The 22044-nt window shown below is 42.2% G+C and overlaps 2 protein-coding genes and 1 long non-coding RNA gene across 6 annotated transcripts in view; 1 reads left to right on the forward strand and 2 right to left on the reverse strand.

Moving 5' to 3' along the window:
- The window catches only part of ankrd24 (ankyrin repeat domain 24), a 110432-nt gene extending 107616 nt beyond the window's left edge, over positions 1–2816 (reverse strand). The window contains exon 1 of the mRNA XM_069928502.1: positions 2720–2816. The gene's annotated coding sequence lies outside the window, so the exon portion shown is untranslated. The remainder of the gene's footprint in view (positions 1–2719) is intronic.
- A 2844-nt stretch (positions 2817–5660) lies between these two features.
- LOC138756513 (uncharacterized) lies at positions 5661–10313 on the reverse strand. The gene is made up of 3 exons (XR_011353123.1): positions 8716–10313; positions 7679–7864; positions 5661–7071 (listed from the first exon to the last, which is right to left on the reverse strand). It is a non-coding gene; the product is annotated as an uncharacterized lncRNA (long non-coding RNA).
- An 84-nt stretch (positions 10314–10397) lies between these two features.
- sirt6 (sirtuin 6) overlaps positions 10398–22044 on the forward strand; it is a 34697-nt gene continuing 23050 nt past the window's right edge. For 2 of the 4 annotated variants that reach the window (XM_069928503.1, XM_069928505.1), the window contains exons 1-3: positions 10398–10537; positions 13826–13953; positions 16649–16831. In XM_069928503.1, the coding sequence (XP_069784604.1) occupies positions 10472–10537; positions 13826–13953; positions 16649–16831 (377 nt within the window). In that variant the 5' untranslated portion in view covers positions 10398–10471. The remainder of the gene's footprint in view (positions 10538–13825; positions 13954–16648; positions 16832–22044) is intronic. The other 2 variants (XM_069928504.1, XM_069928506.1) reach the window with 2 other exon arrangements.

Here is a 22044-nt window from a genome sequence, read left to right on the forward strand (position 1 = left end):
AAAAATATTATAAAACTGAAATGGTCTGATAAAATTAAATATTTAGGAATAATTGTAAATACTGAGTATCAATCTTTATACAAGTTAAATTATGTTCCTTTATTTAAAAAGATTAAAGCAGATTTAATTAAGTGGAAAGATCGTCCGTTAACTTTAATTGGTCGAGTTAATTGTATTAAGATGAATATTTTTCCTCGTATTCAATATTTATTTCAATCAATACCGTGTTCTCTTTCAAAGAGTTTCTTTCAGGATTTAAATAAAGTCACGAGAGAATTTTTATGGAAAAGTAAATTACCGTGGGTAGCATTATATAAACTTACTTGGAAGTATGCGTTAGGTGGGCTTCAATTACCTCATTTTCAAAATTATTATGAAGCAGCTCAGTTGAAATTTATTAGTAGACTGATGGATTTGGACCAGGCTCCGAGTTGGGCTAAAGTTGAGATGGCTTGTATTTCTGAAGTCGAGGTGTATCAATTTATATTTTGATGGAATGTAAACTTGTTGAGGGAATATAATATGCCGATATTAAAACATCTATTAAAACTATGGACTAAAAAAAATAAGATTTTTGGATCAAAAGGTAAATTGTCAATTTTAACTCCATTATATAATAATCAGCTTATTTCTTTTTCAATGTTTAACAGTCATTTAAAGAGATGGGATTCTAAGGATATAAAAATGTTACAGGATTGTTTTGTCGAAGGGCAGCTTCTTTCTTTTAATCAATTGAAAGAGCATTTTGATATTGCTGAAAATTCTTTATTTATTATCAACTTCGAGCTTTGGTGAAAAATATGTATGGTAGAGAGATAATTTTATCTGTATTGATGGAATTCGAGTCTTTCATTTCTTCTATACCAAAAAGGGGTTATATTTCTGTTAGTCTAAGCTTAAATGGGAAATGATTTAGCTTTTGTTTTTTCCTGAAGATTACTGGGCCAACATGTGTCATGATAGTGTTACTAAATTGATGAATGTGCAGTATGGAATGGTTAATTATAATTTTCTAGATCAGTTGTATTTAACCCCAGAGAAATTGAAAAAATATGGTTTTAGTAATTCAGATTCTTGTTTTAGATGTGGTGTATGTACTGGAACTTTTTTTACATGCTGTTTGGTCTTGTGTGCATGTACAACCATTCTGGGATGAAATTAAGTTAATTTTAAGTTACCATTAGATCCATCTATTTTTAATGGGTTATATGATTCTTTTAAAGGGATTAGGGTTGGATAAATTTCAAATTGCATTTATATATTTCGCATTATCTGTAGCTCGAAAATGTGTAGCAAGTACATGGAAAGATAACATGGTAATTAATATAATGCGATGGCATAATGAATTGAAAGCTTCTATTGTTATGGAAAAAATTACATATAATCTGCAAGATAATTATTCTTTTTTTGTTAATAAGTGGTTACCATATTTGGAATATATGCATTTAGATATATTTTGATTTATTATATACTCTTAGTTTCCGTTTATATATTTTTGGCTCTCTTTAAGAGAGCTGGCTGATGGGATGGGAGGGTGGGTGGGGATTTAATTTAAAATTTTAAAATTATTTTTTTCTTTCTTTTTGTTTTTTATATATATATTCATATAAAAGTTTCTTGATCCTTCAACATGTTCATAACTATTCTTTACTTCTATAATGTATTTGGTTCTTTCATAGACTACAAATACACTGAAGATTGTTGGTTCCCTATACTGGTGTTGGCTATTCTAGATGTATACCATTGAACCCTCAACTAAATTCTATCCTGTCATTCCTCCCATTCAGTCAATATTCTGTACATTATCCCACATATCTCACAATAAGATTGTTGTTTGCATCATCGGGTAAAAATTTAAAAATGGATTTGCATTTACTTAACATTTTTCATGAATTAATGTCACTTTTTGATTTTTTTTTTGTATTGTAGGAAAAAGTACAAGGGACGGCACGGTTGGCGTAGCAGTTAGCGCAACGCCTTTACAGCGCCAGTGATCAGGACTGGGGTTTGAATCCCATGCTATATGTAAGGAGTTTGTATGTTCTCCCCATGTTTCCTCTGGGGCCCCAGTTTACTCCCACTGTTCGAAACATACCGGGGGGGGGGGGGTAGAGGTTAATTAGGTGTAAACTGGACAGCAAAGACTCGTGGGCCGAAATGGCCTGTTACTGTGCTGTATGTCTAAAGTTAAGATTTAAATTTAAACATGACAGACAATTTGTACACAGAATATTCCCATAAACAGTCATCTGTTTTGATGTTGTTGACTGAGGGATAAATATTGGTCAGGGCTCCAGGGTTAGTTTTCTTGCACAACATTAGAATAATGTCATGGGATCTTTTCAGCAAATAGGCATGGCCTCAGTTTAATGCTTTATCTGAGGAAAAAGACCCCTGAAGAAATCTGCAAGATAATTTTGCATTAAAGCATCAGCCTCGCTTTTGTACTCAGTTTGTTGGAAAGTGACAGTCTTCTGACAGGGTGCCATCCTTGAACCTCTGCTGGGGAATTAATGTTTAATTTCAATTCTACCATCAACACCCATCAATTATCTATTATCACCCATAGCATTCCTGAAATTTGAGAACAAGGCATTGCATTAAAAAATGCCAGTTTAAAGAACATCACCACAAAACACTTTTTTTTAAACAAGTTCACTAACACAATTATTCTCACTGGTTTTGAATAGTTACTGGCAACATTGCAAGTAAAACTTACCTGTAGTCCATCATGCAATGTTTTCTATATGTATATTGATAACAGCTAGTTGTTTTAAGACCTCCTCGACAAGGCACCATGTTTTAACTGCTGCAACTTGTCTCTGTAGAACTGCAAATGTGAGCATGTTGCCTCATGTCACTTCATGTAGCCTGATATCCCCTATTGAATGACAAGTGAAGGACCAATCAGGAGAAACAAGTTGCACTCTAACTGTGTCTGTCTGAACCAATGAGCAGAAGCTGTGGGTGAAACAGGATGAGCCCAACAACAGGGTGCCTAGAGTTACATTGTTCTACTTCAGACATTGGGAACAATGGTGACCAAGATGCACATTAAAAGGCAGCAGATTTTGGATCCCAAAAGCACAACTGCCACAGAAAAGTTAAGCTCCTACTTTTTGAACTCAGTTGTTAACAATTTTCAGCAACTTCCATGGCAGTCATCCTTTTTGACCTTGCAAGCTCCTTCAGTGATACATCGACATTCATCACTCTCTTCCATTTCAGACACAGCCCCCTTTTGTTCATTTGACCAAACCACTTCTTCCTTAAAAAACATTTCATCAAATTAACTCTTCATCCAAGCTTTTAGTCACTCTTCTCATATCTAATATATTCTAAGAGAGTAATATCAAGTTACCTGAAAAAGGATAGGCTAGCTTTAGAGGCAGTGCAGAGGAAATTCAATAGATTGATTCCAGAAATTAGGGGTTATCTTATGAGGAGAGATTGGGTGGCCTGAGACTATACTTATTGGAGATTAGAAAGATGAGGGGGGGGGGGGGAATCACGTGTCCAGGGTTCCAAGTATTTGATAATGCATCATCACAAATCTCCCCGCCGAGTCAGCAACCATTTCTTTGACCATCATTGGATCATTTTTCCCTATCAAGATAGCCTCTCCCCTGGCTCTGGAATTGTAGGAGGATATCACCACCTGGCCCACCCTCCCACTCTTTAACTTTAAATGATTTTCCTTTGTAAGGTGGGTCTCCTGTAAAAACACTATATCCACCTGCATCTTCTATAGTTGTGCCAAGACTCTTTTTCTCTTTATCGTTCCATTTATCCCATTTACATTAAAACTCACGAATTTGATTGACTTATCCATTATGCCCTGACCACTCTGCTATATCCCTCCCCCTCCTTTCATTCCCTGACACTTCACCTCCATCCTGGTTCTCCTCTGTAAATCCTTGGTGTGGGCAACCATGTTCCGCACAAGAACTAAACAAATTAACAAAGGTAATACCCACAATTCAGAACAGAATGAAAAACACCCCAGAAACTCCCACTCCTCTTTTTCCCCTCTCAGTTTACTTTTATTCTCCCCTGGCACCAATAACCAAGCTATTGGTGCCAATCCCCCCACCATTTTGAGATGTGCCCAATGCACCCATCTACCACTTGTACCTCCCTCCTTTTCTTTGAGCTCCCGTATTCATTCTTACTTCTTGAAAGTATCTGAAGGGTTTGAGAATTGGAGGGGACTTTAATTTTTGTTTGGATCTATTTATGGACAAATTAGGAAAGAAGGTAACAAGGGCCAGAGTGGCTAAGTGTACCCTAGCTTTTATGAACGACCCCGGAGAGTCATTGGCCAGGCTGAGGACCACACTGGTGGATTATGGGAAGGTCTCAGGGTATAAAGTAAATCTCGACAAATGGGGATTATTGACAATATCAACAGAGAAGTCAGTTTAAATAGCCACAAGAAGGCATTAAATATCTGGGGATAAAAGTGAACAAGGATTTAAACAATTTATACAAACTCAATCTCCCTTCACTCCAGAAGACTGAGGAGGACCTTGCTAGATGGAGGACTCTGCCCATAACTCTGGTGTCAAAATGAAGGTGACGCCAAGGCTCTAGTATTTTTTTTTCCAATCGTTACCCATTTCGTTGCCACATGGCTCTTTTAAGACACTCAACGAATGTGTCAGGAGGTTCCTGTGGACTGGAAAAGTGGCTAGAATCTCCATTGAAAAGTTGACATGGAACTATAATTTAGGGAGGGTTTAAAATTTCCTGATTTCAAAAAATATTACTGATCGGCCCAGGCAAGGTTTGTTTGAATTTTACAAGTCTATGAGGTGATTGATCAGTATCTAATTAGTCAGAGTATCAAGGGATATGGGGGAAAGGCCAGAATTTGGAACTAGATGAAGAACAGAAATAGCTCAGGGTGGAGTTGCGGAGCAGTCTTGATGGGCCAATTGGCCTGCTTCTGTTCCTTTATCTTGTGATGTGAACCAAAGTTTTATAATTCAGCAACTTTTCCACTCAGCATCCCACACAATAAAGGCAAGCATACTATATTCCTTGCCACCAACTTCTTGCATGGCCCATTCACCTGATGCTTGGTCACCAAGACCAAGAAGGTGCTTATAGACTTTGGGATAGGTGTATGATCCAGTGATCATTGGGGAAATCAGAGGAGAGAGTTAACAAATTTAAATTCCTAGGAGTCATTATCTCAGAGAACCTTTTCCAGACCCAATACATTAATCTCATCATGAAGAAAGCACATCAGCGCCTCTCCTTCCTCAGGATTTTGCAGGTTTATTTTGTCATCAGAAACCTTGGCAAACTTCTATAGGTGTGTGGTGGATAGCTTGCTGACTGGCTGCATCATTCGGGAACCTAATTCCTCTGAGCAGAAAGCCCTGCAAAAGGTTGTGGGCACAGCCCAGCAAATCAAAGGCAAAACTCTCCCCACCATCAAGTATATCAACATGGAATGCTGCCATCAGAGAGCAGCAGCAATCTTCAAGGAGTCACACCACCCAGAACATGCCCTGTTCTCTCTGCTGCCATCAGAAAAGAAGTACAGTTACCATAACACTTACACCTCTGGATTAAGGAATAGCTGCTACCCTTCAACCATTAAACTCCTGAACAACAGACTCATTTAAAAACTCTTACTTTGCTTATTAGTTATTACAGAATATTTATTATCTGTATTTGCATCGGTTTGTTTACATTTCTTTCTGTTGGATACATTTCTTTCTTCTCAGGTACAGTTTACAGTTACCGGTAAATAGAGATACTGCCTGGCCAGCAGGAATAAAGACTGTCTCAGTTTTATGTTACGTCATGTATGTACTCTGACAATAAAACTACACTTTGAACTCCAGATCCTTCTGCACAGCAGTGCTTTTTGGAGTCCTACCATTAACTGCATCGTTCCACTTACATTCAACCTCCAACATAATACCTGAATGGAAGTTAAGGCAGAAACCCATGTAAATTTTATACAGTGCTTGATGTTAATTTTCAGGGCCAGAGAAGATTTGACTCAGTAACTTTATATTGCCTGGCAAAGTGACAATAGACTGAATGGCCTCCTGTAATATGGTAGATGTTCTTTGATTCAAAGCACAATATCAATTTAGGTTGCAGTTAAAATGGCACATATTTGGACATTACCCTCTCCGATTAAATACAACCAGTGTGGTAGATAAGGGGTGCCTAATAAATTTAAATTGCAATTGATGGGGTGCCACAAAGGGTCACCAGATTTGTTCCTGAGATGGGGAATTGTACTAGGAGTGATTAAGCAAATGGAATCCATCAATGCTGGCTAACTATTGTTGGACATTGACACGAGAGCCATCATATGCTGAGTACAAACAAAAATCAGCGGGAAACATTTTTAGGTCAGCTGAACTAATGTAATGTATCAGTATCATTATGCCATTAAACATGCTAAAGTTAATTTAATGCTTCAACAAGTTCCTACATGATAGAGCAAATATGAAATTACATTTGTGTTCAGCTTGAAGTTGTCTATCATAATCCCCTTTTTTTTTCAGGAAGCAAACCTTTTCAATAAATTTGATGCCCAGTGTTATCGCTGGAATCAAGGGTGCACCTTAGGGCTGTGTGCTCCGCCCACTCCTGTTCATGCTACTGATCCACAACCGCATCACCAGATCCAGCTCCAACAGTGTAATCAAATTTGCAAATGACTCAACAGTTGTCACACTACAGAGGAGAGGCAGAAAATCTTGTGAAATGGTGCAAGAATAATGACCTGAGTCTCAATGTGACAAGACGAAGGAAATAATCGTGGACTTCAGGAGGACCCCAGGAATGACCACCCTCTGCTACACACAGTAGCGTTAGTGGAGAGCACCATGTTCCTTGAAGTTCACGTAACTAGTGACCTATTGTGGACGCTCAACATCTCCTCCTGGAGAGAAATGGAGGTCAATCCACAGTACGATAGGATCACTGGAGTCTCCCTTCCCCCCCATCAACATGATCCACTGAGATCATTGTCTGAAGAGGACACACAAAATCATTGAGGACCTTCTCCACTCTGCACACAGCGTCTTTCAGATACTCCTGTCAGGGAAGAGAAACAGAAGTATTAGAGCCAGCACCACCAGGCTGATGAATAGCCTCTTCCTACGTGCAGTGAGAATGCTGAACAACCAAAGGAGCTGCTCACATTAAACATCCAAAGTTCTCATTTGTACAAAACAATATTTATTTTATCGATATAATACTTGTATGATTTAGACAAATCATATGTGTGTTATGTCTGGTTGTGTGTCTGCATGTTTTGCACTGATGACTGAGTGTTTTGTCGTGACACAATTAGACTTGATTGTGACTTGCCTAACCTGACTTTCCAAATATTACTGGGGTTGAACTTGCCTTGTTGATACTACAAATTTGCAGGGGAGTGCATCTCATGAGATCCAAATGGATAAGAATGGTTTATTTTCCTCTAGTCACTAGATTGTGCAAAGGTAAGAGGATTATGATGAACAAATAGGAGGCAACTAAGATGTTGATGCACATTTGAGGTTCTCAGCCATGCACTGACAAGGACACTGACAATGCTCAGTTACTGAATTGACATGGGGTCTATCTGTATTTAGAAGTGATGCAGATTTTCCCCCTTTGTACTTGCCAGTTTTTGAATAAGGTTCGCTATTGACTTTACCTTGCCAGCTATTTTCCTTCGACAGCCTTTGAAGGTTATCACTGCCACTCAGATATAGCTTTGAGTAAAGTGAGATCCAATTTTGTTGTTGCAAATGTACTCTTCCTCTATTCATAACTGTGACTGTTGTTTTCTGGGAAGTTTGCCTCACCACCTCAGAAATAATCCTCCATGATGTTTAAGTCCCTGTGAAAAGTGGACGCAATTTCATTAAGAATGCCTGCTTGCGTGTCCTATGCAAGGTTTTCCACATATACAAATTGTATATGTTGCAAATGTCACAGTATGGGCAAAAATGTGCACTAGACCCCTGAGATTTATTGCATAATTTTGTTAGGGAATTATTTAAATTCTTTTCAAAAAGAACATGTTTAATTACACAAAACAACAAAAATTTTGCTTCTGCACACTTTTGAGTGTATTTTATGGATTTTAGGCAGCTGATCACGAAAATCACCTTAAAATTTTCCGATTGCATACTTTTTTTTAGATGCAACCTATTTTTGTGTTTCCGTCACATTTTAAACCCACTTCAAGCTACAAAATCATGAAGTGCAACCTGTCATTGAAAATTAATTCTCTGCGCTCGCACTTGGACACCTTCCCTGTGGATCTTGGTGCAGTCAGTGACGAACATGGTGAAAGGTTTCACCAGGACATTGCAAACATGGGAAAGCAGAATCCATCAACACTGACCAACTATTGTTGGACACTGACATGAGAGCCATCAGGTGCTGAGTAGAAATGGAAATCAGCAGCGAAACATTTTTAGGTCAGTTGAACTAATGCAATGTGTCAGCGTTATTATGTGATTAAACAGGATACATTCAATAAAAGTTAATTTAAATTTTCCCTGATTTCCTATGTGAAACAGCAAATCTGAAATTATCTTTGTGTTCAGCTTGGTTATCTATCATAAATCTCCTTTTTTTCAGGAATCAAACCTTTTGAATAAATAAAATTGTCATGTATTATTTTTTCAAAGGCCATAATGTAACAACTGAACCAATAATCTCCAGATTATTGATTTTCCTTACCTGCAGAAAGCAAGCAATGAGGATTGGCAGCACCACCTCTTTCACGATGATCCCTAACAATGATGTCCCACCAGGCTGCTTCCTCATCCCCTTTCTATACTTGTGACCGTGTGGCTCAATTCTGCTCTAACTCCATCTACACGTTCAGATGACACCACCATTCTAAGATGGATCTCAAGCAATGACAAGTCAGAATAGAGGAAGGAGGTAGAGAGTTCAATTGCACAATGTCAGAACCAAAATCTCTACTTCAATGTCAACAAAACCAAGCAGCTGAACAAGGATTTCAGAAAGCAGAGTAGGGCACACACACTGGTCCATATTAATGGTATTGAGGTGGAGATGGTAGGGAGCTTTTAAATGTAAATATCACCAACAATCTGTCCTGGTCCAACCATATGGATGCTACAGCCAAGAAAGTACACCAACACCTCTACTTCCTCAGAAGCCTAACAAAATTCAGCATAGACACATCATCTCTTACCAATATTTAGATACAGTAGCAGAACTGCTCTGCCCAAAACCGCAATAAATTGCAGTTGTGAATGCTTTCACACAAACGAACCTCCTGTACATTGATTCCATCTACACTTCCTGCTGCCTTGGGAAAGTAGCCAACATATTAAAGGACATTACATCCCTGCTACATTATCTTCTACTGTTCTCAGGTTCCACCAGATTCAAGAAATAGTTCTTCCTTGTTATAATTAAATGGATCTCCATTAGCAAATAAAATTGCTCTTGAAGCTAAACACAATCTGCTGGAGGAAGTCAGTGGGTCAAGCAGCATCAGTGGGAGAAAATGAATGGTCAATGTTTTGAACTGAGACCCTTTCTCGAGGGTGGTCAAATGTAATAGAGAAGCCTGTGTGAAGGGGACAGCTCAGGTCATGGTTTTTGTTAGACCTCCCCCGAGCCTCTTTCCCATCCCTGTCTCCTTTCCCCCAGCTCCCCACCCCTTCTCATCTGCCCTCCCAACCATATCCACCTGTTAGCTGGAGGGCAAGGGGCAACAGTGGGAGAAAAAGAATGGTCAAGAGGAAATGAAATGAGAGAGGGACACTGAAATCCCATTGGAAAAAACAACTTCTTCAGAGTTGGCCTGTCTTGAAGAGGCCGCAGTGGAGCTGCTTTAACTGAACATTTCCCAACAGTACTCTCTGCGGCTTTGTTTTATCTTGCACAACCTATCAAACTCAAGGAGAGGTTGAACTATAGGACCTTTGAACACTACAGCACAGAAACGTCCTCTTCGGCTTCCTGACTTACCTAGCAAGCAATGCAAATCAGTTTTTCACTATATCTCAACATAGGCGACAATGAACTGTTCAAGTCAATCCTTCCCCCACTGATCTATGATGGGGGAAACCCCTCCAACCCAACCTCTGCAGCCCGCTTGCCTTTTGAAGCCCAGGCCATCACCTGTGCCATTCCTGAGTCAAGTGGTCTGTGCCCTACTCGTTCCTATCATAGTCTGTCTCTGTCTCCTGTCTTGTATTGCTCTGCGGCCTTTTCCTTTACCACCTCCGTGTTGCTTCTTCCAGCCCTGAGCCTCTCAGTTCCCATCACCAGACCATCAAGCGCCCGTCAGACCTCGAGCGCCCCCGCCGGTCGGCGGACTGCCGGGCAGAGCCTGAGCCTCGTCGGCGGGCGCGTCTGGGTGACGTCAGCGGGCTGCCTGGCGAACCTGGGTGACGTCAGCGGGTCGCCGTCGTCTTCGCCGTGCGTGACTGTGGGTCTCCGGGTCTGACGGACCATGTCAGTTAACTACGCGGCGGGGCTGTCGCACTACGAACACAAGGGCAAATGCGGCCTCCCCGAGGTAAGAATGGTGCAGGCGGCGCCGTGGTCTACATTTAGGGCGAAGGATGAGACCCGGGCCGGTGGCCGTCCGGCCCTCGGCCCAGCGAGCATCTCCGCGGCGGCCTAGCCACCCGGTGCTCTCGGAAGCCTTTACGTCCCCAGAGTCCTCCAGCTTCCCACCCCCTTCCCATTCAGAGAGCGATCGCCTCCCCATCTCCCCTCCTCACATATCCACTTGTGCCTGTTCTCCCCTTTTCCACTCCCCCTTTCTGTTCAGGTGCCTGCCGGCGTTTTGCTTAAACCTTGGGCTCAGGCCCGAAGTGTTGGAACCCCTTTACGTGCTGTGTGACCTGCACAGTGTCTCCAGCACTTTTGTGTTCACAATATTATCCATTGTGGTTGAAGCTATTATTCTGGGATTGTGAGTGTTCCAGGGATCATCAGGAGAAGAACTATATCTATTCAACTGCAGTTAAAAGCATCCTGCAATAAATTGTTACCCCATCCTGTTGTGACAGATTGTTATGTATTATATTGTATATAGATATACTTATGGAAGATAAATTGTGGGGTTTTTAGTTAGGTCACACACAAATACAAACACTTCAAAACATATCTCATTTAAAATGCCAGAGCTCTGCTCAAGCCAGATAGTCCACACTCTGAGTGCCTATGCAAAAACTTTGAAGAATGCCTATACGGACTTCACAAGTTGGTGTTAATGGATTATTGTTTTGGAAAGCAGCAGATGAACGAACTCAGAAGATTAGGTCCGGAGCTGCAGTCTGTCTGAGTGTAATTGGCTGCTCTAAGAGGGTCATGTGTTTTTTTTTTCTGAGAGAGAAATCAGTTCTACAGTTAAGCAGCAGAAACTGGAACATGACAAGCTGGCAAGCTTTGTGGAAAATCCCTTTTTTGAAGACGGATTGTGAGTTCTTAGTTCCGCCTGGTCAAAGCCCTTGTGGTCCATACAAGAGGAGATGGCTGGCTGCACAATGTTTCACTTGAAATAAGGGAAATAAAAAGGAACTCTGTGGTGATCTGAAGGAAAGAAGTTATCATCTGGAGAACCCTGAGGGGGCAAGTTTCTTCGGCAAGCACTGAAGTAGCTGATCGGAAGGAATCAGTTGTGGGTGTCCAACGAGCCACAAAGCTCTCTCTGAAAACCAACAAGAGCCTTCCTGAGTGGTAACCATTTACCTTTCAAGCACCAAAGCCTGGTGAAGATTCATAAATATTAAATTCTGCAACCAGTGAACTTGGAGAAGTGAGATTGGACTGTGAATTAAAGAATTTTTTCCGAACTTGCCTACACATTACATACATGTGCGCTTAGAATTAGAAGGGGGTTAAGTTAATAGTAATAACTTAAAGTTTGATCCTGTTTTCATCTTTAAAGATAATTTTAAAAAATCTTTATTTAAGTAACCATTTGTCTTTGGTGAATTTCTATTGCTGCTGGGTTTTGGGGTCCTCTGGGCCCATAACATTTGGGGACTCATCTTTTCTGATTGAAAATTTGAGTTTTTGGATCTTAAACTTTTGAGTTTTTGTGATTTATTAGTCAATTGGTATTTTTTCTAAGCTAATTTAAAGCTTGTGTGTGTGGAAAACAGCAGCAATGGATGTTGATACATTTTTGTCACACTGTCAACACCAAATTTGCTTGCTTTTTACTTTGTTGAATGGAAGTTATGAAATTATTTATTGTTAGAAAGTTATTGGGGGGGGGAGAAAGTAGCACTGCTTCAGATCCTCAGAGATGTTGACATCAGAACTTTGAAGTTCTTGACCCTCTCGATTACCGAGCACTCACGAGGACTGGTTTGTGTTCTGATTTCCTCCTGAAGTCAACAATCTTGGTTTTAACATTCGGTGCAAGGTTATTGGTGTGAGACCATTCAACGAGCTGATCTAGCTTCCTCCTATATGCTTCCTCATTGCTATTTGTGATTCTTCTGACAACTGTGGTGTCATTGGCAAGTAGATAAATAACTTGATGTGTCAGTATCCCCATCTCAGGAGTTCTAATATAATGGAATTCATCTAAGATAAACTAGGGGCTAGTCAATTACCAAGGAAGAAGACACCTACAAAAATGTCAGTGGAAAATGCTCAGAACACTTAGCCGGTCAGGCAACATCTGCAGGCAGAGAAACAGATAATGCCTTGGGTTGAACAGGACAAAATAAAAAATATTGATTTGAGTTCCAGAGAAGTTGGAGGTGATGGATAGCACAAAAGAAATATTTCCTGTAGGATGAACCCATAATTTTAATTTTTTTTAAATTTAGACACAGCATGGAAACAGGCCATTTCAGCCCACAAGTTGCACCAAATTAACCTACACCTCTGGTACGTTTTTGAATGGTAGGGGCCTTCGAGGAAATCCCACACAGACACGGGAAGAACTTACCAACTACTTAAGACAGCGCAGGATTCGAACCCCAGTCACCATTGCTGACGATGTAGACATTGCACTAACCGCGACACCAACCGTGCCACCCCAATTGCCATTATGATAGGTTGTTGATGGGTTAATGAGTGCATTTAGAGAGAAAAATATACACAAACAATGGTCAGGTAAAATCTATGAAATACAGAACTTTAGGAAATGTCCTCCCATGACAGGCTGTGTCACTGAAGAGCAAAGAACCTGAATCAATAACATAGATGATGTGCAGTAGAACTGGACAATTACCATATAACTATAACCATTTACGGAGCAGAAAAGGCAAATACTGAGCATTCCCTAGAGCACTACATTTTATAACTTTGACCTGCCTCTTTCGGGTTCCCTCCTCTTTCTAACTGTCGTTGTTAACCTATCAAACTGATAACTTACTCAATATTTTATCACCTCAACAATCCTGACATTGTAGAAATTTCCTTCGCCATCCCTGAGCCAACCTCAACATGAACTGCCTTGTTTACTGACCTCTGCAGTTGCAGAGAAGGATCTTCAACCTGAAAAAAAAACTCTATCTTCTTTTGCAGATTATGTCTGAGTTGCAAAGTATTTCCACTGTTTTGGGTTGTTATTACATATTTTCAGCATCTGCTTTCTTAAAAAGTTTTCACCAAACAGCAGCAATACCTTCAATACTGTATTGAAGTATCAGTCCAGACGATGGGTTTCAAATCTCCGAGATGAGTTGAACTAGCATCATTCCCATCTGATCCAAATGGACATTTTCCAGTTGTTTTAACTTTGCAAGGACCTAGGGTTGAAGAAAAAGCAGGTATTGTTTCAAAGCCACTCAGTTTCGTTTTGGATTGAAACCAGATTTCATTGTTAATGTTACAGAATTTTGATTCCCCTGAGGAATTAGAGAGAAAAGTGTTGGAGCTGGTTGATGTAGTACGGAATGCCGCATACTTGGTGGTCCACACTGGAGCTGGGATCAGCACGTCCTCTGGGATTCCTGATTTCAGGTATTTTCCCTTGGCCCTCAAGGTTCCTTTATTGTCACTTAATAATACATAAAAATGTAATTATCATGATATACTTCAGCTTTAGTCTTCCATAAGGCAAACAAAGAGTTGCCTTGAGCATTGCCAGGCGCCCCTAACAATAAGAGAAAGAGAAGCAAAAGAGAGTACCTTCAGAGACACTCAGTATTTGTGGATTTGCCTCCAACGCTCCCACAGCCTCTGCAACCGCACAATCAGCAACCCAAGCTCCAGGTCCAAACCTCCAGGAAGCATTCACCACCCGAGGCTGGGAGCACTTCTTCCCCTCAGCACCCTCTTGAATCCCAGTTCCAATGCCTGGTTCCCATGACCCAGTCTTCCATAATCCGTGTGGGTTGCCTGACTATATCTCCAAATGCCTGTGGATCCTTCAGCCACTGATCCCTCATTCGACTGCTACCGTGGTCTCCTTCCTCATAAGGGTCATCTCCCATGCTTCTCCTTCCCAATGGTGGGGGGGGTGGTGTTCTCCCCGCTTCTGGTTTCCTGTGCCTGTCAGCTGTTCCTCTGGAGTCTGCCATTCCTTGGGCACAGTCCTCCACGTTTTCCAGATGTATTTTAAAAAAACAGCATCTCCTTTAACTGGCTGACTAAAGCTTGTACAGAGTGTCGGCTTCAGGGCCGGGCAATAAGGCTCTGCAGAGCAGTGGTATGTGTGTGAATGTCTCTTCCCCCCACCCACTTCCCCATCACCCGCTCTCCCAGATCTGTGGCAGTGCTGCTGTTGCAGTAGCACCACCAGACAATCTCCAATGGTGCCTTACAAATTGTATCTGCCTAAAATGTGCAATGACAGTCCATAACGTAGCATGGATTGTTTAAATGACTCTATTCTTTTCAGTCTTTTTCAAGCACCACTGCTGCTCTCATCAGGATCTGTTGTGTGTTGTAAATTTCCTCTTATTAAACAAGTTGAGGGTCATTACTGTACAGCATTTCCTTTGTTAAACAAGTTGAGGGTCATTACTGGAAAGCAATGCCAATGTTAAAATTGTTTTTTATGCTATGAATTCCCTCATCGCTGCCTTCTACCATTCTCAAACATATATCCTTCCATAAGCTGAGATCTTTCATCAATCTTTTAATTATCATGTCCAATATCACCTTTATCATTGTTTTAGAATGATAATGATTCCCAAAGGCTATAGAATAACTTATTCTATCAAAGGTTTTCTAAAAATGTGAGTTCTCTGAAGATACCATAGCTGTCTTAAATACTTGGCCTCTAACTTTCACTGAAAATGGTGGCCATCCAATAAATTTGTCCTCAGTGGTAAATTTTACAAACAACAACTAGCTGAGCATTTGCAAACACCTATGTGCCACACTGCCTCAAGGAGACAGCCAATGTCATAGAGGATCCCCATCAGCCTGGACACCATCTCTTGCAGCTACCTTCAGCCAGCTTGAGGTCCTGCACCTCTAAGTTGCAGGACAGTTTTTTTATTTCAACTGATGTCCAGCCCTTGAACCTCCGTGCTGCTCCAATCACTTTCTAACACTGGAACCAACAAAAAATGTCTGTTCTACTAAAATGTCACTATTGTCTTGCAATAACTGAATATTTATTTATCTATACTTTTATAGTATTCTCTTTCTCAGCATATTCTATTGATTCAATATCTGCTGCTGTTATTAGTGTATCTTGCGTCCATGTGTAGCTGCAGAAAATAAGAGTTTTGATGCATTCCCAACATTTCTCTCTTCTGTTTAACTCCCTTCACTTGTCTCTGTAATGACTTGCAGTCTTTCAATCCTCAGGAATTTGTAGCTCTGCAGTTCATCCTCTGCATTTTCCCCATCTCCCTGCAAGCTTTAGAATTCTTTGTCTATAGTATATATTTCTGGTGTTTTGAGGCACAGATTTGGGCCCTTAGGCCCGCTGAGTCTGTGCCAGTCATCAAACCACCATTTACACTAATCCTATTTTTTCCCATATTTCCACAAATTATTCTTCTATCAGAAGAGAAGGCAGTATCTTGTGGCTGATTAATCAAACAGCCCACACATCTTTATGATGTGCAAGCCAACTGGAGATCAAATCAACGTTGTCAAAGGGAGAACATGCAAACTCCACGCAGGTGGAGATTGAACCCGGTCTCTGGAGCTGTACAGGAGCGGCTCAGCTGTTGATGTCACTCTTCGCCCAGCGTCAATTTTTGTTGTGCTTTTGGATGTCTTTCTATGTACAGTATAACATAATTTCAGATTGAAAGGTATCGTGTTTCAGCAGATCAAATGTGCCAGGATGCAAATTAGGAGCAAATATAAGTCAACTCGCTGTGCCAATTGATCAGATCAATCAAAGTCATGCTGGTAGCAGTTACTTCTGCAGATACATGATTTACAGGTTTGGCACATTTGGATCTGATTGTAACACATCAGTTTGTCGACTACCAGTCAGACTTACGGAATGACGCATGCTTTACCTCTGATCTGACAGCATCAGATATCCAGTGTCTTCACCACCTTCGCTGTTAAAGCAAGTGTAATTTGATAGCAAATAAAATTCAAAGAACCATGGGTGACATTAACAGATTTGGTAATGCCAAGTTTTGGATGTACACTTTGCAGAATGTTTGTGAACCCCACAATTCGCTACAACGTGCCGCCTTGACAGCCTCATTTGTAAACTATTAAATTGTGCCATTAACAGGGGACCACGTGGTGTGTGGACAATGGAGGAACGGGGTCTGGAGCCCAAATTTGACACCACGTTCGAGGAAGCCAAGCCTTCCAAGACTCATATGGCACTAGTGGCACTTCAGAGGGTTGGCATTGTTAAGTACGTAATCAGTCAGAATGTGGATGGGCTTCATGTACGGTCGGGATTTCCCAGGTAGGTCTTTTGAGCACTTCTGCAGCCAATGTAAGTATTTTTTTACTGCCTTGTGTGCCTTTGTTGTTTAATGTCTCATTTGTTCATCATGATCTTCATCTTAAGACTGGTAAATATTGTATACCTGGATTAGATACAGATCGTTTGCGGATGTGCTAACAATGACACAAGTGTAACTTGCCAGGCAATGACCATCTTCAACAAGAGTTGCTATCCACTTTCTGCTTGCATTGAATGAAATTACCTTTGCCATGCCACCACTATCAATGTTCCAGAGGTCATCTTTGATATAAAAACTCAACTCCCTAACCACAGAAGTGTCACTTATCCATGATCTATTCATCAACACCTAATTTATGTTTTGCTCAGACTTGGAAATTACACCACAGGGACAAACCATATGACACTTTGGTCTCGACCCAAATTCATCTGCCAACCCTCTTAATTTCATCATCCCAGTGTGTCCATAGACGTGCTGGAAAAACTCAGCAAGTCACACAGAATCCACGCAGGTATGACACCTAACGGAGTGCCCAGGCCCAAATGATTACCCTTCACTTTCTATGGAAGCTGCATGACCTGCTGCGTTTCTCCAGTAAGTTTGTTTATTGCACCCGATCCCAGCACCTGCAGACTTTCTTGTTCAATATCAGAGTATCCCTTCTATTTGTACTCCCTATCTATTCAGCCAGCTTCCCACAAGAGTCCATTATCTGCCTTTTATTTCACGTAGTTTCATAATCTCAGCACACTAGGTATTTTTTTAAAAATTCATTAACGATTGGCTTTCTTATCTTCATGACCCTGAATTTTGAACATCTCTAAGAGGAGGCATATTTCCTGTTAGGACATTAGAGTACAGACCCTTCGGCCCATAATGTTGTGCCAACCTATATAAATTTACTGAATAATTTAAACCTTCCCTGTCTCACATCCATAATCCTCTATTTTTCTTGCATGCATGTACTTGTCTAAGAGTCTTTTAAATGCTCCTATTGCACCAGCCTCCACCACCAGAGCTGGCAATGCATTCCAGGCAGCTACTACTCTTACCCCTGACACTTCCCCTAAACTTTCCTCCACTCACCTTGAAGAGATGTTCTCTGAAATTTGCTACTGTTTCTAAATTCAATTTTAATTTTGTTTAAGAGGGGGCATATTTCCTGTTATAGAACATTACTGTCTGGGCCCTTCAGCCTAAGATGTTATGCTGACCTGTATAAACCTACTGAACAATTTAAACCTTCCCTATCTTACAACCATAACCCTTTTTTTTTTGCATCCATGTATCTGAGTCTTAACTGTCCCTATTGTACCAACCTCCACTACCACCCCTGGCAATGCGTACCAGGCACCCACTACTTCTGGTTTTTTTTAAAAATTCACCCCTGACGCCTCCCCTAAACATTCATCCCCTCCCCTTGAAGAAATGTCCTCTGGTATATGCTATTGTTGCCTCAGGAAAAGGTGCTAATTGTCCATTATTTTGCTCATTATTTTGTATGCCTTTCATTCTTATTCGCTCCAGAGAAAAGCCTTAACTCTGTTAACCTTGCCTCATATGACACGATCTCCAATTCAGGCAATATCCTGGTGAATCTCCTCTGTACCTTTCGAAAGTTTCCACATCATTCATATAATTTAGTGACCAGAATTGAATGCAAGATTGATCTAACCAGAGTTGTAAATTATATATTCTTAAAGATTTCCATTCAACAACTCAGCTTTCTATTCAAAATTGCCTCTTCATACTTGAATATAAACTAACATAAACCTTCCGCATTCATTATTTCTTCATTTCAGCAGTGGAATTTAATTCTCCTTTTTCATGCAATATGGAGACCAGAGCTGTTCCGTGTTCTTTTTTTTAAAAAAAAAAAGCAGTTATGCTGCTGCTGCGGACCCAGGAGAGCATAGAACCAAGACACAATGGAGCTCCGCAGGGTCCGACTGCCCAGTCTCAATTAAGCACAGAATCTGTGCCCGCAAAGGCGGTGCCTGTGCTGGGCAATGTACTATGAGGGACTGCAGTCTCCGGTGAAACAATGGACCAGAGCAGGAAGAACACCCCCCCCCCCCCCGCTGCTGAGAAGGAGAAGCAGGAGAGATGACCCTACAGGGAGGGTGATATTGGCAGTGGATCAGGAAGGCTCTCAGCTGCTGAAGGATCTACACAGGCTGTGTGCAGTTGAAGGACTCACACAGGCTGCAGGCTATTAGTTGATGAGAACCAGGTATCAAAATCAGGATTCGAGAGGGTGTGAGGGCATGAAGGCCTCTTAGAGGGCCTCAAGCACTGAAGATTTCCTGGTCGTTACATGTTTGGGTCTCGAGCTCGGATTGCTGATGGTTTGAACTCGAGTCTGTGCAGCTACACAAGTGCTGGAGGTGAATTCACAGACACTCAATGTCTCTAAAGGGACTGACTTTTGCTTCTCTTTATTGTTGGGGGTCTAGTATTTGCCAAAGCCCTTTCCTGCTCACGGTGTCGAAGGCTTTGGTGAGGTCAACAGAGGTGATGTAGAGTCCTTTGTTTTGTTCTCTGCACTTTTCTTGGAGCTGTCTGAGGGCAAAGACCATGTCAGTAGTTCCTCTGTTTGCGCGAAAGCCGCACTGTGATTCTGGGAGAATATTCTCGGCGACACTAGGTATTATTCTATTTAGGAGAATCCTAGCGAAGATTTTGCCTGCAATGGAGAGCAGCGTGATTCCCCTGTAGTTTGAGCAGTCTGATTTCTCGCCTTTGTTTTTGTACAGGGTGATGATGGTGGCATCACGAAGGTCCTGAGGCAGTTTTCCTTGGTCCCAACAAAGCTTGAAAAACTCATGCAGTTTGGCATGCAGAGTTTTGCCGCCAGCCTTCCAGACCTCTGGGGGGGATTCCATCCATACCTGCTGCTTTGCCACTTTTCAGTTGTTCGATTGCCTTATATGTCTCATCCTGGGTGAGGACCTCATCCAGCTCTAACCTTAGGGGCTGTTGAGGGAGCTGGAGCAGGGCGGAATCTTGGTCTGAGCGGTTGGCACTGAAAAGAGATTGGAAGTGTTCTGACCATCGGTTGAGGATGGAGATCTTGTCGCTGAGGAGGACTTTGCCGTCTGAGCTGCGCAGCGGGCTTTGGACTTGGGGTGAGGGGCCGTACACAGCCTTTAGAGCCTCGTAGAAACCCCTGAAGTCGCCAATGTCCGCGCTGAGCTGGGTTCGTTTGGTGAGGCTAGTCCACCACTCATTTTGGATCTCCCGGAGTTTGCACTGAAGATGGCTGCATGCGCGACGGAAGGCATGTTTCTTCTCTGGACAGGATGGCTTTGTAAGGTGAGCCTGGTGGGCAGCTCGCTTCTTTGCCAGCAGCTCCTGGATTTCCTGGCTGTTTTCGTCGAACCAGTCCTTGTTTTTCCTGGAGGAGAAGCCCAGTACCTCTTCAGTGGATTGCAGTATGGTAGTCTTCAACTGATCCCAGAGGGTTTCAGGGGACGGGTCCGTGAGGCGGATTTCATCGTCGAGCTTTGCTTTAAGGTTTACCTGGAAGTTTCCTCTCGCTTCGTCTGACTGCAGGTTTCCAACATTGAACCTCTTTCTGGGGGCTTTACTGTTCCTGGGCTTTGGCTTGAAGTGAAGTTGAGCTTGCAGCGAACCAGCCGGTGGTCAGTGTGGCATTCCGCGCTGGGCATGACCCTGGTGTGGAGCACATCTCGTTTGTCACTTTCTCGCACCAGGATGTAGTCCTTTGGCAAATACTAGAGCGCATCGGATGCCCCCCAAAGTTCCTCAACATGATTATCCAACTGCACGAAAACCAACAAGGTCGGGTCAGATACAGCAATGAGCTCTCTGAACCCTTCTCCATTAACAATGGTGTGAAGCAAGGCTGTGTTCTCGCACCAACCCTCTTTTCAATCTTCTTCAGCATGATGCTGAACCAAGCCATGAAAGACCTCAACAATGAAGACGCTGTTTACATCCGGTACCGCACGGATGGCAGTCTCTTCAATCTGAGGCGCCTGCAAGCTCACAGCAAGACACAAGAGAAACTTGTCCGTGAACTACTCTTTGCAGACGATGCAGCTTTAGTTGCCCATTCAGAGCCAGCTCTTCAGCGCTTGAAGTCCTGTTTTGCGGAAACTGCCAAAATGTTTGGCCTGGAAGTCAGCCTAAAGAAAACTGAGGTCCTCCATCAGCCAGCTCCCCACCATGACTACCAGCCCCCCCACATCTCCATCGGGCACACAAAACTCAAAACGGTCAACCAGTTTACCTATCTCAGCTGCACCATTTCATCAGGTGCAAGGATCGACAATGAGATAGACAACAGACTCGCCAAGGCAAATAGCGCCTTTGGAAGACTACACAAAAGAGTCTGGAAAAACAACCAACTGAAAAACCTCACAAAGATAAGCGTATACAGAGCCGTTGTCATACCCACACTCCTGTTCGGCTCCGAATCATGGGTCCTCTACCGGCATCACCTACGACTCCTAGAACGCTTCCACCAGCGTTGTCTCCGCTCCATCTTCAACATCCATTGGAGCGCTTTCATCCCTAACGTCGAAGTACTCCAGATGGCAGAGGTTGACAGCATCGAGTCCACGCTGCTGAAGATCCAGCTGCGCTGGGTGGGTCACGTCTCCAGAATGGAGGACCATCGCCTTCCCAAGATCGTGTTATATGGCGAGCTCTCCACTGGTCACTGTGACAGAGGTGCACCAAAGAAAAGGTACAAGGACTGCCTAAAGAAATCTCTTGGTGCCTGCCACATTGACCACCGCCAGTGGGCTGATATCGCCTCAAACCGTGCATCTTGGCGCCTCACAGTTTGGCAGACAGCAACCTCCTTTGAAGAAGACCGCAGAGCCCACCTTACTGACAAAAGGCAAAGGAGGAAAAACCCAACACCCAACCCCAACCAACCAATTTTCCCCTGCAACCGTGTCTGCCTGTCCCGCATCGGACTTGTCAGCCACAAACGAGCCTGCAGCTGACATGGACATTTACCCCCTCCATAAATCTTCGTCCGCGAAGCCAAGCCAAAGAAAAGATTGTTGGGGGTGCTGGGCACTGCTCATGGAAACTCTTTGTTTGCCTTATAGCAGACTAAAGGTGAAGTGTATCTTGAATATTACATTGTTAATATTATTACTTGACAGTAAAAGGAACCTTAGAAATGTGGTCTTCCCAGTGATTTACATATTTTCTGCTTTTCTGTCTATTCTCT

This window comes from Narcine bancroftii, chromosome 3, assembly GCF_036971445.1.
Source record: "Narcine bancroftii isolate sNarBan1 chromosome 3, sNarBan1.hap1, whole genome shotgun sequence".
Classification (NCBI taxonomy): domain Eukaryota; kingdom Metazoa; phylum Chordata; class Chondrichthyes; order Torpediniformes; family Narcinidae; genus Narcine; species Narcine bancroftii.